Source organism: Myotis myotis, unplaced genomic scaffold (assembly GCF_014108235.1).
Source record: "Myotis myotis isolate mMyoMyo1 unplaced genomic scaffold, mMyoMyo1.p scaffold_m19_p_5, whole genome shotgun sequence".
NCBI classification, from domain to species: domain Eukaryota; kingdom Metazoa; phylum Chordata; class Mammalia; order Chiroptera; family Vespertilionidae; genus Myotis; species Myotis myotis.
The window spans coordinates 41,385,567-41,410,263 of NW_023416357.1; the positions used below are offsets into that span (position 1 = coordinate 41,385,567).

At 42.3% G+C, this 24,697-nt stretch overlaps 1 protein-coding gene across 3 annotated transcripts; it reads left to right on the top strand.

Annotated features, from left to right (window-relative positions):
* Positions 1-3,491: 3,491 nt before the first annotated feature.
* LOC118656811 (corticotropin releasing hormone binding protein) lies at positions 3,492-23,040 on the top strand. Of its 3 annotated transcripts, XM_036310482.1 has the most exons (8): positions 3,492-8,860; positions 9,192-9,285; positions 9,636-9,793; positions 11,089-11,299; positions 13,397-13,545; positions 15,592-15,709; positions 18,131-18,322; positions 21,617-23,040. In XM_036310482.1, the coding sequence occupies exons 1-7, from the start codon at positions 8,624-8,626 to the stop codon at positions 18,286-18,288; spliced, it is 1,125 nt and encodes a 374-aa protein (XP_036166375.1). In that variant the 5' UTR covers positions 3,492-8,623; the 3' UTR covers positions 18,289-18,322; positions 21,617-23,040. The 3 variants fall into 3 exon arrangements, with proteins under 3 accessions (XP_036166375.1, XP_036166376.1, XP_036166374.1); XM_036310483.1 differs by lacking the exons at positions 18,131-18,322; positions 21,617-23,040 and adding an exon at positions 16,081-18,123; XM_036310481.1 differs by lacking the exon at positions 21,617-23,040 and having other exon boundaries at positions 3,493-8,860; positions 18,131-18,946.
* Positions 23,041-24,697: the final 1,657 nt, after the last annotated feature.

Below are 24,697 nucleotides of genomic sequence, written 5' to 3' on the forward strand. Positions count from 1 at the left end.
GAGTGTTCATGACGTTATGAAAAGTAATTAATCTAGCCCTTCTCCAGTACTATAAATGGTATTGCCTTCTCAGTGGTCTGTTGATTTATCCTTGATCCCAAACCCAAAGATATATCACTTTTGAGAATCCATGGTAATAATCCATTAAAGTCTTTAGCATTAAGTCTAAAGAATCAAAATAAGGGATTTAAAATTATCCATAGGTTTGATTATAATAATTATTGGAAACAAAAGAAATGGTCAATAGGGTGTTTATTAAATAAAATATGTCAATAGAATGCTATGCAACCATTTAAATGATCTTGGGAAAGTATATTTAATAACATAAAATCATGTTTGTGATATATGACAATATATTAATCATACTGCAAAATAGTATATGCACTATAATTTCATTAAAAAAATTTTTAAAAAATATGTTTTATTGATTTTTTATAGAGAAGAAGGGAGAGGGATAGAGAGTTAGAAACATCGATGAGAGAGAAACATCGATCAGCTCCCTCCTGCACACCCTCTAATGAGGATGTGCCCGCAACCAAGGTACATGCCCTTGACCAGAATTGAACCTGGGACCCTTGAGTCCGCAGGCCGACGCTCCATCCATTGAGCCAAACCAGCTAGGGCTAATTTCATTTTTGTAAGGAAAATATTGATATATGCATCTTTGTCTCCCACATCTTGCGGCCTCCCTAAAACATAGCCAATAACTGTAAGTGAAAACTATTATATCCCCCACAGGGGCACATCAGGAAGATGGTGATTCAGTTCAAGGGCTTCACAGAGACTGTCACACAGCTGAGGCACCTGGGGACCCTAAGTCAGAGCCCTAGAAGATGTAGATTAGACACGGAAAAGGCCTTGCTATGGACTGAATGTTTGTGTTCCCCCAGTGTGATGGTGGTTGGAGGTGGGGCCTTGGGGAAGTGATGAGGTCAGGAGAGTGAAGCTCTCATAAATGGAATTAGTGCCCTTATAAAAAAGACCCCAGAGAGCTCCCCAGTCCCTGCCGCCATGTGAGGACACAGGAAGAAAACATCTGTCTGTGAACCAGGAAGTGGGACCTCACCAGACGTTGAATCAGCCTTGATCTTAGACTTCCAGACTCCAGAGCTGTGAGAAATAAATTTCTATTGTTTATAAGCCACCCTGACTGTGGCATTCTCGTGTAATAGCCAGGACAGAGTAAGGCAGGCCTGTATTAGTTATTTGTTCCTGTAAAGCACATCCCTCCAAAACTTAGTGACTTAAAACCACAGTCATTTATTACCTTTTGTGGTTCCTGTGGGTTGGTTTTGGGCAGTACTCAGTGGGGTGGTTCTGGCTTGGGGTCTCTCATGATGTTGCCATCAGCTGCGAGCTGGGAACTGGGGTCACCTCAAGGGCTTCTTTACTCAGGTGTCTGGTTCTTGGGCTCAGATGATCCAAACATCTGGAGGCTGACACAGCTGGGCACTTCCCTCAATGTCTACGTGGTCTCCAGCATGGCAGCTTCATGGTAGCTGGACTCCTCACGTGGTAGTTCAGGCCTTTTTCTAAGTTAGCCTCAGAAATTACAGTGTCACTTGGCCAATTTATTAGAAGCATGTCACTAAATCAAGCCACATTCTTGAAAAGGATTTAGGGAAAAGGAATGAGACTTCACTTTTTGTGGGAAGAGTGCCCAAACATTTGCAGACCAGTTTTAAAACCACCACAGGATCTTAGAGACCCAACAGCCCGCAGGGCTGGACAGCTTCCATTGACCGTCCCATTCATTTCTCACTCTCCTCTCCCGGTCCTCTGGCCCAGGAGACTGGACCACATTTCTTCTCTGTTCTTAGTCCTAGAACACTGCACTCTCCCTTGTGGTTTCCCTGCAAGCTGCCCACACCTCTATAGGGTCCTTTTTTAAAAAAACTGGCCACCATCTGTTTCCTGCTGTGATCTTGAAAGCTACACTCACCCCTCTCATCTTACAAATGACGTGAATGACTTACCCAAGCTCTCAGTCCGTGATCCAGGGCTTGGGACACCTAATCCAGAGCCCTTTTGTTTTCACTCACGGAAACCAGGATGAAACCCCTAGAACTCTTAGTTACTCCTGCAGGGACTAACTGTTGCCTGTGTGTATTTCCCTGCACAGTGCTGTGTCGAGCCAGAATAAAGCCGGAGGTAACAGGAAAAGCCACTAGGACCAATGATGTCTTTACCTAAAACTTTGATGTTTTGTTCATCATGGATTTTTTTGCATTAATTTTCCTCTTATAACACATTGCATTATGCTATTATTTATCTTGATGACTGAGTTTTTGTGCCCCAGGCAAGTGCCCTAATCACCCCACCTGAGTCCCAGCTCTGTCCCTCCAGTTCCCTCTCACCTTTCTTACTCCCCACCCAACAGCTGACTGGTCTTCTAGAGCTGACTCCAGGATCAGTTTCAGCACCTCCGCTCTTCCCTTTCCTCAGGTTTTACCACCCAAATCCCATTACCTGGCTGGTGCCACGTCTTTGGATGTTGTCAGCTGGTGAAAATTTTTAGTGGAGACAGTTAATTTATAACTAGGTGGAGGAGCAGAGGCCCCTCTATTCAATTTGCTTTTAGGTACCACCCAGTAGTGTCGTGTGTGTGTGTGTGTGTGTGTGTGTGTGTGTGTGTGTTAGATGCAAGGCTAGAGATGGGTGAGCTGCAGGGCCAGACTTCCACGTGTTTACATTTAGGGTTGAAGATGTTGTGCCCAGATTTCAAGATTCCCAAGGGCCCACCAGGGAGCCAGCCAGTCCGATGCAAAAGCAAAGAGTCATTTATTTCAAACCTAGGTCTAGCTCCCCTGCCCTTCTTACTGGCACAGCAGCAGGTGGCAGAGAGAGTGAAGCCTGATGGGAGGGGGGTGGGTGTTTATAGGAGGGAGGAGCAAGGGCAGGAGAGGGGACCGTGGGCCCTGCCGATTGGCCAGGCGCGAGTTGGTGTCTCATTACACAGGATGTAGTCATATTGATGGCGTGCACTTCCCTTGATTACCATTGGCTAGTCCAGAGAAATCCTGGGCATGGCCAGCAGAGGCCTGGGCCTCCGGGAAGAAGCCCCCGCCGAGCACATGGCTCTGCCCAAAAATGGAGGACCCAGGGCAAGATGGAGGGCGCAATCCTCGCCCCGCCCAGGGCGAGCTGAGCCCGGGCTCCAGGGGCCAGTCCGGTTGCCAGGGGTCCAGCAGATCCACCAGTTCCAGCCCAGACAGGAAGTCCACGTCCTCTGTCTTGTCCCCGGGGACGCCGGCGATCCCCTCCTCCTCCATCTCCTCGGGCGAGGGCACGCGCCCCGCCCCGCCGCCGCTGCCGCCGCGTGGGTCCAGTCTGGGGGCGGTGGGCAGGTGGCGGCCTGCGCCGGGCTCCTGCTGTGGGCTGGGGAGTTGGTGCCTGAGGCCGCCAGCAGCGTGGTCAGGCTGTGCCTCATGGGGCCTGGCGGCCAGCCCACATAGGCCCCGCGACGACTCGCCCTTTCAGAAGACAGACACATTAAAAGTTATAATACATATAATAAAGGCTTTCCAGGCATTTATATATAAAATACTATGAGTAGAGGGCAGTTAAATCTGTTGCTCAGAGTTTGTGGAAGGAATGAAGCAAGGGAAGCAAGGAAGGAAGGAAGGAAGGAAGGAAGGAAGGAAGGAAGGAAGGAAGGAAGGAAGGAAGGAAGGAAGGATTGGTAGACGGGGAAGCAGGCTGGCTGGTGACAGGGGTCCCACAAAAGTAAGAAAAGGAGGCACCACAGATAGCTAACCACTGCCTAGCTTGCAGTTTTTCCTGTTGCTTTCCTTATTTAGAGCTGTCGTGTCACTCCACATAACTGGCAGGCTTTTCTCCTTTAGATCTATTCTAAGACACTAAATGAGACTCTTCACACTTCATTTCTCTTCCGTCAGAGGAGAGGCTGATGTGACGTGCAGATGCACGTCACCTCTGCCCAGTGACAAACACCAGCGGCTCTGGCCCGGCTGTACTTTTCCCCTTGATGCAGGCAGTGAGGATTATTAAATGGCATTTCATTATGATCGCCGGCTCGATGTTAGTCATGGCATAATTTAGAGGCAGCCTGAAGGGAGTTGAGATAACAATGTCACTCCAAAGTCAGGAAGCCATTGCACAAACAGCAACCCCAAGCTTTGCAGCTAGTGCTGCGTCCTGCTTTGGACAGCGTCACCTCGTTTTTTGCTCCTAGTTTGGTAATTTTTTAAAACCTAAAATATAATTTTTTTGAATTAATTTCCAAGGCTGTTGTCTTTGAAGGATTGATTACTTGGCTGAATATAGAGGGATCTTTTTAGTCTAGACTTTGTTTCTGACTCACTGTGATAACCTGGGCAGATCTTTTAATCTCTTGTCTTTCCTCCCATCACCACTGTTTGTTTGGAAACCTTGTCAAATCATTGCTTTCTTATTCTCAGTGTCCCCACACCTTAACAGATGATATTATTCAACAGTCCTTGATATAGAATCAAAATGCTATTCTCCAAGCAGTTCCTAATTATCTCCTGTTTCTGCTTTATAACTTCAACTTTCCCCCCTTTCCTTAATCTTCTCAATTCTACTGCTCTCTACATTCAGCTTTTCTCTCTGATGCAGCTAAGCCACTGCCCATTAAGGGACATAATCTTTAATGGGATCCATTTCTAGCTAGCCTTTTGAAATGCAGTTCTGTAATTATACTTTAACTTAGTTCTCTCTTTTTCTAACTATGGCTTTTAAAGTCTGTTAATGTTCTAATTGGAAGCCATTCATTATATTTTAATAATAATATGAAAACATATGCTTTGCATGCACTCTTATAAAATCATCATTAGAAGGAAAACCCTAGTGATGAAGACATAATATGATTGGCATAATTTAATAATAGCTACCATTTAAGGCTATTCTCTATGTAGGAGATATATAATATTTAATTCGTGCAATAAATTCCCAGTGAGAAAAATAATTTTACAGGTGAGAAAACTTATGATCAAAGAGGTCACTAAGCCAGGGCTTTTGATTTTGATTTTTTTTTTTTTTTACTCTGTTGAAGATACCCATTATTTTGTGAATCCAGGATCCCTTTTTCTGGAAATTGCTTCTCTTTTTTCCATCCATATGGCTGTCAGGGGAACAGTCATGTTGTGACAGGGTCCTATCCCCTGGCTTTGAAGCCTTTCCCACAAAGTTTTGTGGACTGGGGATTAAGGGAATATTGGTTCAGGGTATTTTTATTTGTCAAGTTGTAACATGTGAAGCTTAGGAATCTGTTGGTGGCTTATTTACAGGCATATAGACTGAGATGTGGGGTGAAGGCAGCCTGGAATAGAGACAGGGAGGCAGGATTTTAGCCCCTGCTTCCTGATTTCTGTCTATGTATTGGTGAAGGTATCCCTGTGTCCTGATAATATTTCCCCTTTTTGCTTAACTTCTGATTTGCTGTCAGTCACTTGCTACCCTCAAAGTCCTAATGTTTAGTACTGCTGGTCGTCTTAACCATAGCAAAAGAAGATAATGGATTTGGGTTGAAAATCACTGACATTTGAGGGTTTAATTCAAAGGCTAATGGTTCCCCAAGTGTATTGGTTTAGGTTCTTCCTTCTTGATCCCAAACTCATCTGAAAAAGAAATTAAACCTATTAAAAAGGGTTGCATTAAAAAATAGCCAAATTCATTCAAAGAGCAAGTCATTTTGAAAACCATTGAAAGTTAGTTGTTGTTGCTGTTGGCTAAATGAGTTTTATTCAATCATCTTCATTTATTTCTTAAAGAACTCAATCAGATGTCCCATTTCCCAACACCTCAACATATCAGGCAGCAAAGGGAAAAGGAAAATTTCCTAAAGCATGGATTGTGGTATTCTCTGTTGAAGTGATTAATGAAAGAATAAGTTCACTATTACAGATAAGGAATTCTTTGAGAAGGTCTTTGCAGCAACTCTAAAATAGAAAGAGATTTGGGATTGTGTAGTTTTTGCTGCTTCTGACACCTTGGTCCATAAGCTTACACTTGGCTGTCACAATGACATCATAGGTCACGTGGGTGACTATAGAGTACCCTAGTGTTCTACTTAGTAGTTCTCTGCCTGTGCCTCTTCAGGCTCAGCAGTTTAAAACTTGCCCCACTCCCATGTTCATGGATTATATATGGATCTAGATTGTGTGGCCACCTCCACCTTCAGGTTTAACACAGGTGACAATTTGCACTGGGGCTTTACAAAAGAAAAAATGTCTTCATCTTAGGTAACAAAAAGAAGGTCTTAACCCTGCCTGACAATAGTTTAAGACCTAAAAAAAACAATGATCAGGGACTGCATTAAATCAGCATTGGAGAGGTTGTCTTCGAAAATACAGAGAAAAACTAAAATGCGTGCAGAGAATGGAGGTGAATATACAGGTCATTCCAACAGCAGACTGGGGACTCTGAGTTTACTAAGAATATATTTCAAAATAACCAGTCAATTTGATTGAACAAATAGCTTTCAAATATTAAGCTAGTTGTTTGAATGACCAAATCAGTGGATGAAAATAATTTATATTCAGTTCTCAGACATAGACCTACTTATTATCCAGAAACGTTTTCTTTCTGTCTAATCTAAATTACTCTTCCATTGTTGTCACCCATTTTTAAAGCCTTTGCTAATAGAGAATGGCTATCTGGCTTGTTTTTGTCTTCCAATTCTATCTTCTTAGTTTCCCTTGTAGAGTCTAGTTTTCATCCTTCAGTTACTCTTAAAAGCCAAGCCAAACCAAACCAAACAAACCAACAAAAACCAGATAAAAGTCACAATGCAGTTCTCATTGGCTTAGTAGATTTTTGCCAGGCTAGTGAAAATTACACATTAATTTCCCCACATAGGATTTGGTGGGAATAAAGTACATCCCTTTGCTATACTTGTGGCTTATTAGGTAAAATAGGATGTTGCCCATTTGTGGTTATGTTTGTCCTGCTTCATCCCAGCTCTTCCTGTGTGTGGTTCCTGCGGGGGGAGCATCATGAATGCACATTAGGAACATTATTATTGTCCATGAGTGTGTGTGTGTGTGTAGGGGCAGGTTGGAGAAGAATGTCTCAGTGGTGATGTAGCAAAGCCAGACCCCCCAAAGTGGGATAAATGGGGTTCTCCAAGCTGAGTATTCTGGGAGCTGGCCAAGGCCATCACTAGGTTGGAAGGAGACTGGGCTAGGGCTTACAGAATGAGTGTGCCTGAGCCTCCCTCTGGGCACAGACTGCTGGGAGACAGACTTGAAACTGGCCTGGTATGTTGGGGTTAAACCATTTATTTTTCTCCTCTTTTATTCCTCTTGGGTTTCTTTATTCCCTCTCTAAAATTTAGACATCTGTACAACCCTGGGATGGGGAGGGAGGCATGGTGGCCAGTGTTCATGACCTTTGGGGGAACTTCCCTCTCATGCTCTCTGTGGTCTAAGGACTACTACAGAGTTGGACTATGGTAAGAAGGCCTCCTGTTTAAATAGCTAAGGGGCAGTCCCTGCAGAGCTCAGAATTGTCTTAAATATGAAAATATCAAGTTCTGACACCACTAGGTAAATCATTGCTTAATTTTGAGTATTCATAAACTAAAAATAGAACCATTTCCTTGCATTAAAACCCTGTGTTATGGTCTCGTTATCTGTAATAATTTCATAACAATGCAAGCTATGGTAGTTGTGTTTTCTGTCAGGCAGTGGTAAAGCAACATGAAAGTTTTTAGGAAAGGGGTGAGAAAGGTGAATGTGGAATGTCCCCACATTTCCCACAATTTTATACATAAAAGAGAAGCAATTCTCTTCATATGTAATTAGCAAAGATAAGCTTATTCTTAACTTATTTCTGAGTCACTAAGTCATTTGGTTCGCCCTGTACATTGGCTGATGAGCAGTTATAATTAAGCTTTGGGCAGTTCTTTCCACACGAACATTAAAGTAATTCAGGTATTTGAAGGTGTGACATGGAATGACTTCCTCTCTCAGTGGTTCAGTAGCTGCTGTGTCCTGGCCCCCATTAGCTGGCCCAGGAGTGTCTGCCGTATATACATTCAAGCTAAGTGACTACCCCTCAGCTAAAATCCAGGAGCACACAGACGCCAGAGTTAGCTTTCCATTAAGGGAATGCTTACAAGAAACTGGCCCAGGATAAAGCAAAGGCTAAGGGACAGAAAGAAAGCTTGAATTACATTATTGCAATATTCTGCAAAATCAGATTTCGGCGTCTGTCCTGCTTCTCTTTGGAGCTGAAAACGCCTTGAGTTTCTCCCTGAGAAGCATGAGCAATTGCGTAAGTACTGTATTTTCTGACAATTTCCAGCACGAGTCCATCCAAGATTACAGGCAAGGCTGCATGATAAGGTTATTATGTGTTTGGGTATTTTATACATGAGTGTAACCTTGTCACCTTGCTTTGCAAAACCAAAAATCCCCTGTGTATGCCCAGGAGAGGAGAATTCAGCATTTGCCAGGCCCAGCAAAATGCCCTCCCTTATTCTCTTTCCCGGCCTCACTGCTTCTCCCACACGTGGATTCAGTAAGTTGTAAGAGTCTGAAATCATGCTTGCTGAATAATGCTAGCCCACTCTGAAAATTTGGGAGAGAGCTGGACCCTCGTCATCACCACGCACTGTGTCACCGAGGCAGGGTAACCCATGGTTACTGAGCGCAGATCAGTGAAGGAGCAGGCAGCCTTCCCTCCTCACTGCTGTATAAAAGAGACCCGGGCAGGGGACCCCGCCAGCTTCCAGCTCTCAGCCGGACGAGGTGTGGAGTGGAGCACACTAGCTGCTGGCGGAGGCAGGACCAGCATGTCTCCTTCCTTCAAACTCCGCTGTCGCTTCATCCTGATCTTCCTGGTGGCTCTGAGAGGGGAGAGCCGATACCTGGAGGTGAGTGGTCCCCTGGCTGACCCCTCACACCTCCCCTGGTGAGTGTCCTGCCCTAGAGGGGGAAGGGGGGCGGGGGGGGGGGTGAGGCAGGCTGCGTAGGCGCTTGCCTTTGCCGGGTTAGCTCTTTCTTCCCCATCCTTGGTGCCGCCCTTTCCCCAGACTGGCTTTCCCTCCTGCCTCTTCCTCCTTCCCCCTGGCTGCCTGCGGTCCCCTGGTCTGATGGACAGTATCCCGTCACTTGATCTTTGCTGTAAGGCAGAGAGGGTGCCCTGCTCCCGGCCCCCTTTCCCACCCCTTCAACTTTTCCCAACTGACCCATGTTCCTTGCCAGCTGCGGGAAGCCGGGGACCACGACCCTTTCCTGCTCCTCAGCGCCCACCTGAAGCGGGAGCTGGCGGGGGAGCCGCTGTACCGCCGCGCTCTGCGTGAGTTGGGGCTGCCCGGCTGGAGCCCGGCTGGGTTCGCAGGCAGCGGGATGTGGGGAGGTGTGGGCTCTCCGCAAGGGCAGGAGGCTCCCGGCACCACAGAGAAGGGGCTGTCCAGGGCATGATTCCCATCGCGAAGGCTCGGTGCCGCCACGAGGAGCGCAGCAGCGGACGGGGTGTTGCGCCCTGGGGCACCGGAGCAGCGCGCAGCGAGGCTGGGAGTCCGGCTGGGAGTCGGGCGCGGGGGGCGCTGCAAACCTGGAAATCCGGGCGCCGGGAGGGGCTGCGGGGGGCTGGCGCCGCGGGGGCTGCAGCCGAGACGCCGCGCCCCGTGCCCTGCCCGCCCTCAGGGTGCCTGGACATGCTGAGCCTGCAGGGCCAGTTCACCTTCACCGCCGACCGGCCGCAGCTGCACTGCGCTGCCTTCTTCATCAGCGAGCCCGAGGAGTTCATCACCATCTACTACGACCTGGTCTCCATTGACTGCCAGGGCGGGGACTTCCTGAAGGTGAGGTGTCCCCACCCAGCAGCCCGGCACCGGCGCCGCGCGGAGGGGAAATGGGCGGGCTGCTGCGCCGGTCGTGGGGCAGCCGAGTTTGGGGAGCCGGTGACATTCTTAGTTAGACGCTCCGCTGGGACAGGAACCGCCTCTCCACCCCAAGACCTCGCCCCACACCAGGAAGGGCTGGGCCTCAGAGGCTGCAATGATTTAAATTCCCCCCTGTGTACTCCTGGGGCCGACGCTTCCAAAGACTTGAACTCCCGTTGCTAAAGGCTGTATTGCAATCTCGGCCGATGTACAAACTAGCGCGAGCGCTCGGGTCCACCGAGAGGGCGGGTGCTGAGCGGAGGCAGGCCCCAGGAGTCTGAGACCTGCGCCTGCTTTGCTCCTGCTGGTCCGGAGATGTCCCAGGCCCCTAAAGGTTGTCTTCAAAGCCGTAGGACGCAGGCTGCTGGGAGGGATGCTGAGAGGGAATCTAGTCTGAGGCCGGTGGGAGGGGAGGACAAGCTCCATGCCTCTCCCAGGCATGGTCCATGAGCCAGGCAGGTCAGCTGGGAATGGCTGATGGAGTTCTCCGGTCCAGTTCAAAAGAGCAGGACTAAAATCTGCGCACTGGGATTATTTTTTAAATGGTGCCTTGGTTCAAAACGCTTTAGAAGAGGACTAAAGTAATTTGCAGCTGGTGTTGCTGATGGGAACGAAACTGAACTCATTAAGTTGGAGACCTGTGGTGTTTTTAAGAGTAAAGTCAATTTTGTCCAATTGCAAACTTTAACAAGTGAAGGGGGAAAAGTCCTAAGCTATACACCAGCCATTGTTGTCTGAGTGCTGAAGTAGTTCTTGGTATTTTAATATCTGATAAAGTAAAACAAACAAACAAACAAAAACAATGAGGAAAATGGGCATGCATAACCGTTGGCAGGTAGGTCAAGTTGCAGCTTCAGTTTTTTTCTGCTGCTGTGTTTTTTAAAAAGATATTTTATTCATATTTCAATGAGGAAAAGAAAGAATAACTGAAACCCAACTTGTGCTTCTGTAGTTTGATTTACAAAGGTGGCTGAAGTATAATAAAGTTTACTTATTTTGGAAACTTTAAGGTTTATAAAGAAAAAAATACAATAAATAATTAATAATATTACTTGCAAATAACCCTCTCAGTAGAGATATATCTCAGTAGAGATATATACCCTCTCAGTAGAGATGGAAAGCAAGTGGGCAGAGGAGTGTAGGCTGTCGGTTCCACACCTGTCACTTAGGGAGTTGATGGGAGCGATCACCTCTGTGTGTGTTTTTGTTGGAAGGTATTTGACGGTTGGATTCTCAAAGGGGAGAAGTTCCCCAGTTCCCAGGACCACCCTCTCCCCACAACTGAGCGGTACATAGATTTCTGTGAGAGTGGTCTTGGCCGAAGGAGCATCAGATCCTCCCAGAACGTGGCCATGATCTTCTTCCGGGTCCATGAACCAGGAAATGGGTTCACATTAACCATCAGGACAGTTCCCAACCTCTTTCGTAAGTGGGCTCTCTGTCTTCCCAGGTGGAAGGCAGTGCGGGGGTGGGGGGTGGGGGTGGTGTAGATCAAATCTGGTTTTCAAAGAGAGTATCATTGCACAAACTTAAGACATTTGAAGTGAAAAATGATTTAAATGGAAATTCTTTTGTAATCAGAAATGGCCAAAAAGAATATTTTCTATTTATTATTACGAAAATCAAATCACAGTTTTTAATTTATTTCCCAGTCTAGATAGGATACTACTTTAAGGTGAGTAGAATTCTATCTTTTTGTTCAGTATTTTATTCTAATCTCCTAAAGTACAGTGCATTCAGTGACAAACTTTAATCCCTCCAAATCATTCCACTCATCTGGGATAAGCTTGAGGGATCAGATATGAAGTTGCAGTTTTAGATATTTATATAAAGGTGGAAAGAAGCCCCCCAAAGAGGCTGTATCTGGGATGTGTTAGACAGATTTCATGCCTGGGCAGAAGGTTGAACCAGCACCTCAAAGTTGCCTTCTGATTCAGCGTCCCCCACTGTAATTTAGTTCATTGCTGATGGATATGCCCATAGATGCTAAAAAGCTGAACAGCCCAGGCCTAACATGCATTATCTTAATCAAAATGAGTTCATTCATCTGCTTATTTTTCTCCCATTAAAACAAAACAAAGATTAATTGGATGAAAGAAGGTGAAGGGATTAGCCAAATAACATAGATATAACCCACAGACACAGACAACAGTATGGTGATGGCCAAAGGGAAGGGGGGAGGGGGCTAGGTGGAAGTGGGTAAAGAGGGGGGAAATGGGGACATTTTCAATAGCATCAACAATAAAAATAAAGTAAAAAATTAATTCAGGAAAAGAGAAATTATTATTCATTTTTGGTTGCATGCAATAGTATTAGTATTACCACTTCATATGGTCAAAGAATGGACTGAATCTGCCAAAGAATAATGTACTGACTGATCTTTCAATTTTTGTGTTTTGTTTTTTTTAAATTTTGAAAGAAGTCCCCCAAAGAGGCTGTTTCTGAGGACCGGAGCAGAATAATCCTAGAGGGGAAAAAATGAAATATTTCTCATCTATTTTGTTTGGTTATAAATCAGAAGCCTTCCAGAATTATCATGGAATTTCAGTTCTTTTTGAAATTAAGTGGAATTAAAAAATATGGAAGGAGGCAAGAGGTAGTTCTGACCTGTTCTGATAAGTCAGAAACTTTTGGGGGGGAAAAGGTATAAACTAATGCTCCTAGTTTCATAGCTAGAAGAATAAATTTATAAGTCTAGACTTGAGATACAAAACAAAAAATTTCAGAAAATTCTTGGGAGTAAATCAAACATTAAAATTTATCTTTTAGTCAATTTAACATTTAACACTCAGCAAATATTTACTCAGATGTAAGCCTGCTTTCTTTCTATTTTTTCTCAGCCTATCTCATGACTGTTTTATTGTTTATTTATTTTATTATTTAAAAAATAACATTGGCCCCAAATTCAATGAGTGAAGGCTCCAGACAGGTAGGGTTTGAGTTCTGGCCTCAGCTTGAAAGTCTTGATTCTTCCAGACTCCCAGCTTGAACCTGGACCCCAGTTAACTGAAGTGTTCCAGCCGGTATTGTTTGGTTGGTTATGAATTTAGGTTTTCTGATTATAAATAAGATAACCCCCTGAGATTAATATTAGAAGCCCCTGGCAGCCCAAAGACTTCATCCATGCATCCCTGGTGGCTTCCCCAAACCCTTCCCACCTCCAAATTGCCTTTGTGAAATGTACTCTCTTCCAAGCCAGAAGGCCTAGACCAGTGGTTCTCAACCTTCTGGCCTTTTCAATACAGTTCCTCATGTTGTGACCCAACCATAAAATTATTTTCGTTGCTACTTCATAACTGTAATGTTGCTACTGTTACAAATCGTAATGTAAATATCTGATATGCAGGATGGTCTTAGGCGACCCCTGTGAAAGGGTCATTCGACCGCCAAAGGGGTCGCGACCCACAGGTTGAGAACTGCTGCCCTAGACCATGAATAGGAGCCTAAAATAAGGATGAGGCAAATGTCTATAAAAACCAGCATACCAAGTAGTGAGAATGTGATTTTTTTTTTCCTGCAAAGCCTGCAACGTCATTTCCCAGACCCCAAATGGAAGGTTCACCCTGGTGGTTCCACATCAGCATCGAAACTGCAGCTTCTCCATAATTTATCCTGTGATGATCAAAATATCTGATCTCACCCTGGGACACTTAAATGGCCTGCAGTTAAAGGTGAGTTGCTTCCTTGCTTTCAAATTATTTACTAAAGCCAGAGCTTTGTCAGAGCAAAAGTACTCATACAGAGTAAACATGGACATTAGCAATTGGAGTAGTCTGCCCTGTTTGACTGTAAAGTCTCACAGGTGTGTGCCCCCCCTGCTTTAACTAAACCCCTTCCTATTCCTGTTCAGCTGAAAGTTGCACACTCAGGTGTCCCCTGTGCTACTTGAATACTTTCCTTGTGATGCAAGAAATGTTTTCAATGGGTAAATGTGTGGCATATAATTACAATTGAACTCTCTTGTACTTGCCTCTTTAAAAAAAAATTATCTCCTGGCAGAACCTAGTATGAGTCATCTACACAGCTGTTTTTCTGACTATTGGAATTTTCTTTTGACATGAAGGAAGTATCTCATTGACTGTGTTATGAAGAAATGCTAAGTGTAGCATAAAATGCGAAATTGGATTTTTATATTGCAAAATACAGTAAAGTTTTGAAGAGTTTTCTGGCATTACATTTAATTCAGTACATTTTGTAACAGATATTAGTTGACATTCTCCATCAACTTGTTTTCCCATGAACTTCTGTATGGATCTTAAGATAAATGCTGAGCTTGACCACATTTACTTGCACTGGTAGCGTCTTCCCTCTGAGTCATCCTCGTTTCCTTTTACTTTCTCTTGTGCTGAGGTTAAGATAGCTCGTGTATTTGCTGGCATCAAGGACAGTCATAGCTCCTAATCAGACAGATTTCAGGGAAAGCCAAGTAGGACTAGGACTGATAAAAGGAACATATCTAAGCCCTAAATTTGTGGGCCAATGCTTTTTTGTTTGTTTTTTTGGAGGGCGACTTTAGTGGAAAAATATTTCTTTGATAAAGACCAGAACAAGTGGGTGTCTATGTATGACATAGCCTTATTGCCTTGAGATTGTTCATATGTCATTCCTGATGTACAGTATAGATGACAGCAAGAGTGATACCAGACTGGGAGATCTGCACTTCAGTTATTCTTGGCTATGAGGAGTAATCTTGGTGTTCCCTTTTAAAAAAATAAATAAATAAATAAAAATTAAAGTCTGCATTCTTCTAGGCATCTTTTTCTTTTCCAAATATTTTTTGAGTTCTCACTATGTTCAAGGCACTATTCTAGATGCTGTAAATTAACAACAAACAAAATAGATGCTGCTCACATGAAACCTGCATTTTAGTGGCATGTGACAGGCAAAACTGCATATATTTCAGCTAGTGGCGAGTGCCTTACTGAAAATGAAAGGAAGTGCTGTGATGGATAGTGACTGGGACAAGGGAGCAGAAGGAGGGGTGGAGAGCTCCTTGAGATACCAAGGCAGTCAGGAGAGAAACCTTCTGAGAAGGAGACAAAGTGAGACTTTAGTGATAGTGATGAGGGAGCCAGCAGCCACAGGAAGAGCCAGGAACAGAGAGAACAGTAGTATAGAGGCCCAGAGGCAGGAATGAGCTTATTGGATTTCAGAAATGGAAAGGAGGAAAGATGTGGGGGAGTGATATGAGACATGTCAGGGAGATGGGCAGGGCCAGTGTGCAGAGCCTCACAGGTCATATTTGAATTTATTCTAAATCCTTATCAGTAGAAATGATAAACATTGTCCCAATAGCAGAAAAAGTCCTTTACAAAGAAAAGGAAAAGAAGTGAGTTGAAAGAAAGCCCTATTTATGAAAACTCTCTGACTTCATGCACTAATTCAAATATTCTAGTATGTATGTCTGAATGATTTCATTTTTTCACACATCTTATGTGGAGTTTATAGATTCCCATTTCATCATTGTAGTCCTTGAACTTATTTTTAAAATGCACACACATTTTAAAAAATGATTACTCAGCTGATTTAGAAAAGCAATTCTTATCATTTTTTTAAATTATAAATGCCTTTTAATTTCGGAGTCCTGAATGTTGAATGAAATGGCACTATTAGGATGTCTAGGGCTGATTGAGTGAATTCACCAACTTGCCATTGGTCAAATGATTTGAGTCCCATAGTTGGTTTAAATATCTCTTTCCCTGTTGCTATTCTCTCAGAAACCTGCAGCAGGCTGTGGGGGGAAAGGAGACTTTGTGGAGCTCCTGGGAGGAAGTGGATTGGACCCTTCCAAGATGATGCCTGTAGCAGATCTCTGCTATCCCTTTCAAGGCCCTGGTGAGATGTTTCTTTGATCATTATTTATGTGCCCATCAAGATTATTTCCTTAAATGAAACACCTAACATTTCTTATACATGGGAGGTCAAGTCCCACCAAAAATCTTCAATTTTGCACATTAAGTGCACAAGTGAGGATTTTACACTTAAGACTATGTACACTATGAAGAATGCATTACCAAAGTATCTGACACTGGGAGAGAAACGTATGAAGTAACAAGGATGCGTGTTTAAGGTTGGCCTAAGTAAAACTGGGAAGGAATTGGAGATTATCTTTAAAGAGACAAAAGTAAAACAGGAGGGAAACAGCAATAGTCTTTAACCTCATGGCAAATTCTTATCATAGCCCCTTTTCTTTCTTGTAACCACAGATCATTAACCAGCTAGATGATGAAGCTGTAAATCAGACATCCTTTGATCAGCTGTTGCCTGTTTTAATTAAAACCATTTCTGCACCCCAGTATTTTTTCTCTCTGAGCTAATACTGGGACCTTAATAAACAAAACATCTCTGTAATAGAATTAATATGCATCGGTAACCACTAAGGCTCAACATGTGGTGTCCACCGTCCCCATTCTACTCCTGTATAAAAGAGCTTCGGATGAGACTTAAGGCAGGACTGGGGCCAGGGCAAGCTTGATAATCAAGGTAAAGGCAAGAGGTTTCTAAGAACTCACTTTGCTGAAAACACAGGGGTTATTTAATGCTAATTTACACTTGAGCTCTGGTTTAAACTGTCAGTGCAAGTTGCTTCTCTTGCCCTTTGCATGTGTTCCCTGAGGCAATGCATCCTTCCATGCCAGTGGGAGATGTGTGTGAGGATTAGATTAAAGATGATCAAACACCCATACCTTATATAATTTAGATCATTGAGGCCAGAGTAATTTTGGTGCTTGAATTATATGATTTGAATTAGGTAAAATGGTAAGACTAATGCCAAAAAAACACTTTTGTCTAAATTATCCAGATGATTGAAACTAGTCTTAAGATAATTTGAAGGCTTGAATTCTGTGACTCATTGTTTCATTTTAACTTCACTTTTTTCTTTCATTCACCATGTTTCCATGAGCCCCTCCTAAGCTGTTCAGACAATGAAGAACTATTAGGGACCCTGCTCTTTCAATTGGACTTTCTTAGTAATTATGTCAAATAAATAATATGCACATGAACTAAAGGAAATGGGGAATGTTATGTAGATTAAAGTTCAGAGCAAGATCAGAAAAAGAATGACCTTCCAAGTCATTTAAGGAAAATTAAATTTGAGCCTCCTTGTAGAAGCATAATGCAGACTCCCTGGTTCTTATATTAAGATAATGTCTCCAAATTGACTTTTACCTCAATACGTAACTGTCTGGCAGTTTTATTTCATTTAAAATCAGGCACCTGTTTGTCAAGTACCAGTTATACAATAATGCTAGTGTTTCTCAGAGACAAAGTGGGTGGAGGGAGATTAAGTAGATTAAAACAACAGAAAGGATTATTATAGGGCAGATAAATCCTGTCTCAGGAGCCAGCCTGAGGCTGGAAGAGTAAAATAGAAGTAATTTTTAATAAAAATGATGAGTTTCAATATATAACCACTCAGGTACATCTGTACCAGAAGATACATAAACATTGTCAGATGCTTATACTGATAATGGATAAGATTGGATTTAAGAGAAGTAAGGATATCAATAGTCATTCCTTCTATGAAGCACAGGAAAAAAATGAGAGAGAAATGGAAAAATGAGAAAAAAGGTAGGTGGACAATGGGACAAATGAGAGAAATGGAAAAAATCAGAAAAATGTAGGTGGACAATGGGACAAAATGAATATATTGAGTGTGGTCTATCTAAATCATGCAGAATATTTTTGTTTATATGTAAAACAACTATTATCTAGGCTCAGAAAATAATAAACAGGTGATCTTTTTGGTCAACATCAATGTTTAGCATTACAATTTAGCCTCCAACCTGCCCATTAAATATCACTTGCACCCCCAGATGTTATGACAACCAAAAACTACCCCTGCTAATTTCTAGCCTGGCTCTGGAAGGCAGTACTGTCTCCGCTGAGAACACTGAACTAGAGTGAAGGTTAGTGTGGAGAGGCCCCTGCCTTTACCACCAGAGCCTTGCAGGTGGAATGTGAAAAGCGCAAGGAAACATCCTCTTGCCTCTCTGCAGCCAGATTTGTTTGGCTAACGGTGTTCTTGCACATGAAGAGAAACGCTGAGATCAGTGTCACAATTCTGAAGTTAATTCTGTATTCTAACAAACATGAAAACAAAAACGTTTCCCCTCCTGGCATGGTTTGAGCCCATGAAAAGAAGATACAAGCTCTCGCTTTCTTTGAGTTTTTAAATGATCTTATTGACAGAAGTGGTTTTGCTGTGTGGTTTCTAACTTGCTGGGAAACTTGTACTTTTTCCATGAATGATAGCCCAAATGAAAATTGGCTGCGACAACACGGTGGTGCGCATGGTCTCCAGCGGAAAACACATAAACCGTGTGACTTTTGAGTACCGCCAGCTGGAACCATACGAACTGGAAAACCCAAATGGAAACAGTATCCGGGAATTCTGTTTGTCTGGTCTTTGAATAACCATCCAGTTATTTACATGCTGCTAGCAAAGTGAGTGTTTAATAGGTATTATATATGATTTCGATGACCACTAGTTTAAAGCCTTTCCTACCAGCCAGTATTCACAGCCTCTCTCTCTCTCTCTCTCTCTCTCTCTCTCTCTCTCTCTCTCTCTCTCTCTCTCTCTCTCACACACACACACACACACACACACACACAAACACACACGTTTTTGTACCTTGCTTCTTTTTCATTTGTAATATATAAATGACCACATGGCCCCCACCTTGGTAGTAAAACAGTTTTCTGTAATTCTTTGGTATGCTACAAACCTGAACTGGTAAGACAAGTGCAAAGCAATGTGCAATTTTAAAAAATGTGTCTCAAGGAAAAATACTATAAAGAGATAAAAATAGTGGCATTCATATCAGTTCTATAACAGAAAGCAATGGAATGTCTGTGTACACCAAGGTAGTTGCTTCTGTTTTCATTTTCTGCTTATTATTCTGTTTACAATAGACAATAGTTGTAGCTACTACGTATTGATTTGCATCAACTTGTTTTTAACAAATCTTTGTAGCAAGGAAAACCTTTCCCATCCGTAATACAAAAGTGAATAAATACATTTGGGGTGTTGTCACCTTCATACTGCACTTTGTTTTCTGAGTCGTCTCCTCCTTTATTATCATCAGAAAATAACATTCTCATGTGGTACACAGCCAAATGCTGCACAAAATCACTTTAGACTTTTAGAACTAGTGGAGCCCTGGCTAATGGGGTAGAATTATTTAGAGTAGAAGGTGCATTACAGTGTTTGCACAAATAACACTGACTGATAGTCCTAACAGAGAAGCAGAATGTAGAGACCCCTTTTCCACTGTCCCTCAAGAAAACTGAGCATACATGTCTTTGTCACAGGGGAGTACTTTTCATCAAGGACAACAGGGCCGTACAGCTCTCAGAGACACAACTTGATGAAATCTGAGTACTTCTTTGGTCCTGAAGGCAGTTCACTGTTGACTGAGCCTTGTTCATATTTGTCTTGAGACTAGATGTGTGGCCTATAAAAAACACTTAAGGCCAAAAATAAGGTCCTGAGCAACAAAGGAAATACTCCTAAGTGATGTCCTCTTTCCTTTGAGTTAATGGATGCAATCTGCAAAGTGTGCCATAAATAATGGCCTTATTATGATTCCTGAACATATTTAATATAAAGTTCATTTTATAATGGAAAGTACTGGAATCCCATACCCTGAAATCTGAAAAACAGAAAGAAAAACATTGATTGCAATTGTTTTAGAAAAAAAAGCAAACCCAGGATTTAGCACAAATTTTGGCTCAGTAGATATTTTGTAATGAGTGAAAACTTTTGCAAATGAATGAATAAATACCTGCATGGGTGGTTGAATGGATGGGTGGATGGATGGATGAATAAAGCTGGGATAAAGGTTGGGATGAATGAATAAGTGCATGGATGGATGGATAAATGCTGGGGCAAAGCCTGATAGAATAAATGCTTGAATGGATGGATATACAACTTCTGATTAATTACATAAGATGTTGGATTCCTTATTTCATAGAAAACAAATTCATGAAGTTGAACCCTTTTATCTTTTTTCACAGTCCTGCTAGCAACCTAAGAATCCATGCACTTATATCACTGTTAAAATTTTCTGACTTTTAATCCTCATGATCCCTTTATGCTGCATAGAGAAAATGTTCTGAGGTAAGGAGGCAAGTATTTTACTGTGTAAGTTAGGACAATCTGCTCTTATTCCTAAGGGACATTTTGAAAGCTACTAGCTTCTCTGTACTAAAATGGTGGGACTGTGGTCCCTAAGCTTCCTTCTAACTTTGACATTCTGTGGTCGTTCATATGTCACATATCTTATTTCAAAGCTTGTTATTGCCTAATAGTGTGCATTCTTTGAGAAGGTGGCCACTCCAGGGAACTGTCCATGACTCATTCTTGGGAGATCCATAACTTGTCTTCATTCCAAAGGATGAGACAACTTTATGGAAAGAAAATGGTAGATGAGATTTCTGGGGGAGACTTAAATTAAAGGATGTGTCTTCAATGCCACCTCCATTAATCAGGTGAAATATTATATGAAATTTGGGCCAAATCTGACTTTCTAAGAAAGGCAGTATCCATCGTGGTTGAGGTTATTGACTCTGGAGGCAGATCTTTTTGAATCCTAGCTCTGACTCTTACTTGAACAAGTCACTTATAAGTGACTGTTGCTCAGTTTTTAGTCTGTAAATTGAGATAATAAAGACATATCCTTCAAATAAAGATTTTTGTTAAGATTAATGGATAAATATATCTAAAGCCCAAGAACCATGTCTTGCACATATGAGCAGTTATTTTTATTTCTTCTAAGCAAATATGCTATCCCAGGTTCTCCATACTCTTAGTGGGGCATTTGCTTTGTGCTCTGAAGGGTTTGTAGTGATTCAGTTGTTCCTTTTCATCCCAGAACAATTTGTGAGGAAGGTAGGGTTGGTCAGGGTTGTTGCCTGTGATGGAGAAGCAAAGTAAGATTCCTGGGAACATTTGAGGATGGGTCTTGTCAGGCCCTATCAGGCCTCCAGAGCCTCTTTCACAGCTGACCCCTATCTGGAGGCTCTGCACTACTCCAGGGTCAACCCTGACCTTGGACAGGAGACATTGAAACAGCTCTTGTCCAACATGCTGGTCATCAAGGAGTCACCTCACAAATAGACTGTCTTGACTCTCTATGCTGTGCCTAGGCCCCCTCCCTGTAGTCTTCCTATCTCTTGATTATTTCACTCTTGCTCTTGCCTGATCCTACTCTTATTGCCACTCCTAACCCCACATCTTCCTAAATACTATTCGGTGACTTGGGCTCTACTATTGATCACTAAATTCCCAAATTCCTCCTACCTCCATGCCTAAAATTCTAAGAATCTTTGCTCATATGTTTTAGGTCACTCTGTTCCTTACTCTGGACACTTTCCTACCTCCTGTAAAACTGCTGCTTCCACTGTTTTCTAGCCTGTTTTCTGTGGAATATGTTGGTCTTCCTATGACATTGGATTTTCTTCCAGTATTTAAAGCAGCATGTCTTCTTGTTCTCCAAACTTTTCCTGGTCCTGTTGTTTCATTTGAAAGGATAGGGCAGAAATGCCAGGTGTTCACCAAAAGTCATTTCTTTTACACCCTGAGAATGCAGTTATACTACATTTCACCCTCCCTTACAGTTAGGTTAGGCTGTGTGACTGAATTTTAATTGAAGGAGTGTGGGTAGAAAAGATGTCCAACCCTCATGTAATCCTCCATACTTTCTCTTTCTTCTCCTATCTACTGGCATGATATTGAAGTTCTAACAGAGGACTTCAAAGCTATAAAAGAAGACAGAATCATAGGATACAAGGAGCCTGGATCCCTGAATGATCACATGGAAGGCTGCTATTGACCAGAAACTGGACTTTGTGTGAATGAGAAGTAAACTTTTATTTTGTTAAGCTACTGAGATGATGATGATGTTTTAGCATTGAGTATTACCGTATTTCATACAACGGGCCTGTCTAAATTATATTCTCAGCTATACTCTAATTTCCCTGACTGGTTTTGCTGCAACTATATAGGCAGGCCTGATCTGATTGTCTTTCAGAGAAAAATAACTCAAATGCATATCTTTGATCTCATAAACATCAGGCTTTATCTGATATCATTGTACACAACTTTTCCATATTCCTTAAAGAATCCTCTAAGAATAGTGATTCTTAGATTATATCCCTTTGAAAATCTGACGGAAACTATAGATCATATCCCAGAAAAAAAAGCCCACATATACAAGGACACCCCAAATTTCTGAGAATTCTCAGATCCCTGAGGCCCCCAGGTTTCAGTATCAGAATCTCTGCTCTAGGAGTAAATAATAAATAAAACTAAGTTTAAGACCAGTCTTCTTAAACTTGGCTGTCCTCCCTTCAGTGTTGTTAAAAAAACATTCATTGGTTAATTTAGCTGTGAAATGAGTTCATAACAGCAGCTTAATGTTTCTGCTTTTATAGTTTACTATTTAATTTTGCCTTTTACTGCATGGGTTTTTCTGACCTGCTATGTAGTTTTTGCTCAGGGAGGAAATACATTTGAGACAGGACAAATTTTTGTGGCAAAGATCCTTTCAGGTCTCTCCTACCTTCAAATTTCCCTTTCCTGCTATTTAATAGGGAGGCAACATTCCCAGAGTTTGCCTGCAAAACAGAATCTTTGTGAAATGAAAATAAAGATTTGGAGGACAGGATTTACTTGGAGGCAGTTTGTTTATGTGCTTAACAACACCTGATAGAGAGTTGTGGTTAGGAGCTCCTAACATAGGGTAATCACGTGAAATTATATCTGAATACACTCTTATTTGTGCAGTGGAGTAGTTCAGAAGAGAGAAAATTCTTTATATGTTCAAATAAGCAGATTGGCCTTAGTTCTAATGAAACATTTATAATAATTACCATCCATTTTTCTCTTTGCATTTGAAAGTTTGTTTTTTCTTGTATTAAGACATACTGTACAAAGAGAGAAGTAGAGAGGCGAGAAAGGAAACATGGGTAAAAGAAAGAAGGCTTGATTAGATGATTTGAAAACATTATGAAAATCAAGGTTTCCAAATTGGATTCTGGGCTTTGCTCTTAGTAACAACAATATACTTCTCCCTGTGCAGCTGCACAATTGAAAATGAGATGTGTTTTGTATTTTAAGAAGACTGAATGTCAATACTAGGACATACAGCTGGATGAGTTAGATAGAACCATGATCGTTGTGACTAGATGGGTTACCAGATGTTGGGGTTTCCTAGAAAGAAGAATATCTCTTGCCCTAGCCAGTTTGGCTTAGTGCAGTGGTTCTCAACCTTGGCTGCACATTAGAATCACCTGGGAATCTTTTAAAAATCCTGATTTCTGGGCCTCATCCTCCGGAAATTCTGTTTCTTTGTTATGGGGTGGGGCCACAACATTAGTAACAAAGAAACAGAATTTCCAGGGGATGAGGCCCAGAAATCAGGATTTTAAAAAGATTCCCAGGTGATTCTAATGTGCAGCCAAGGTTGAGAACCACTGGCTTAGTGGATAGAGCAGTGATGGCGAACCTATGACACGCGTGTCAGAGGTGACACACGAACTCATTTTTTTGGTTGATTTTTCTTTGTTAAATGGCATTTAAATATATAAAATAAATATCAAAAATATAAATCTTTGTTTTACTATGGTTGCAAATATCAAAAAATTTCTATATGTGACACGGCACCAGAGTTAAGTTAGGGTTTTTCAAAATGCTGACACGCTGAGCTCAAAAGGTTCGCCATCACTGGGATAGAGCGTCAACCTGTGGACTGAAGGGTTCTGGGTTCAATTCTAGTCAAAGGCACATGCCCACGTTGTGGGTTTGATCCCCAGTGTGGGGCGTGCAGGAGGCAGCCAATCAATGATTCTCTCTCATCACTGATGTTTCTATCTCTCTCTCTCCCTCTCCCTTCCTCTCTGCAGTCAATAAAAAAAAAATCCCCACCTCCAAGTTTCTAAAGTGTAAAAATGTGTTCTGTGCTATTAATAGCTCAAGCCAGCCAAATGTATGAACAAAGTAGATGCCTACCTGTGGATGGGATTTGAGGGACAGCAAAGGACTCACTTGACTGGAAACAGGACCAAAAATTACACATTTGTAATCCTTTTCACTGTGTTCTTTAAGATGTATTTTTAATTAATCAAGTAATTCATGGGTACTTTATTGTTTTCTAAGAGTTAAACCTACCCTGGTCAGTGCGGCTCAGCAGCTAGAGCATCAGCCCATGCACTGAAGGGTCTCGGGTTCAATTCCCGGTCAAGGGCACATACCTGGATTGTGGTTCTGTCCCTGGCCCTGGTCAGCGCACATGTGGAAGGCAACCAGTTGATATGTTGCTCTCACATCGATGTTTTCCTCTCTCACCTGTTCCCCCTCTCTCTCTTCCACTCTCTCTAAAAATCAATGGAAAAAATATCCTTGGGTGAGGAATAACAACAACAACAACAACTAAAAAATAAAAGCGTCAAACTATAAGAGGTAACAAGTTAAGGAAGTAACTTACAAATCAGTAATTTGGCATAGAGGGTATTGCTAATTGTTAAAACGTGACAGAACTGGCAAGTAAGCTGTCACTAAAGGAGAGTGTGGTGGGAGAAATTAAATATGAAATGCTGAGAAGAAGACAGCCTCAGATGAACATCCCATGAAGGCGATTGGAAAAGGTAGCAAGGAACTGACAAAACCACTAGCTGGCTGAAAGTTTGTAGAGTTAAGCAAAAAAGCTTGCTTTGGGGTTGGAGTGTAGTCAAAGACAAACTTTGTGCCATTCCTTAGTTTTGCCAAGGACCAGCTTGGAATGCAATTTTGCTTGTTTAGAATAGTTGGGACCAATGATA

What these genes read in the sequence shown, in the direction of transcription:
- LOC118656811 (XM_036310482.1), top strand. Translation starts at nt 8,624, where the DNA reads ATGGTTACTGAGCGCAGATCAGTGAAGGAGCAGGCAGCCTTCCCTCCT. An exon ending in GCTGTACCGCCGCGCTCTGC is followed by an intron (nt 9,286 to 9,635) that starts GTGAGTTGGGGC and finishes GCCCGCCCTCAG; the next exon opens with GGTGCCTGGACATGCTGAGC. An exon ending in TAAATGGCCTGCAGTTAAAG is followed by an intron (nt 13,546 to 15,591) that starts GTGAGTTGCTTC and finishes CTATTCTCTCAG; the next exon opens with AAACCTGCAGCAGGCTGTGG.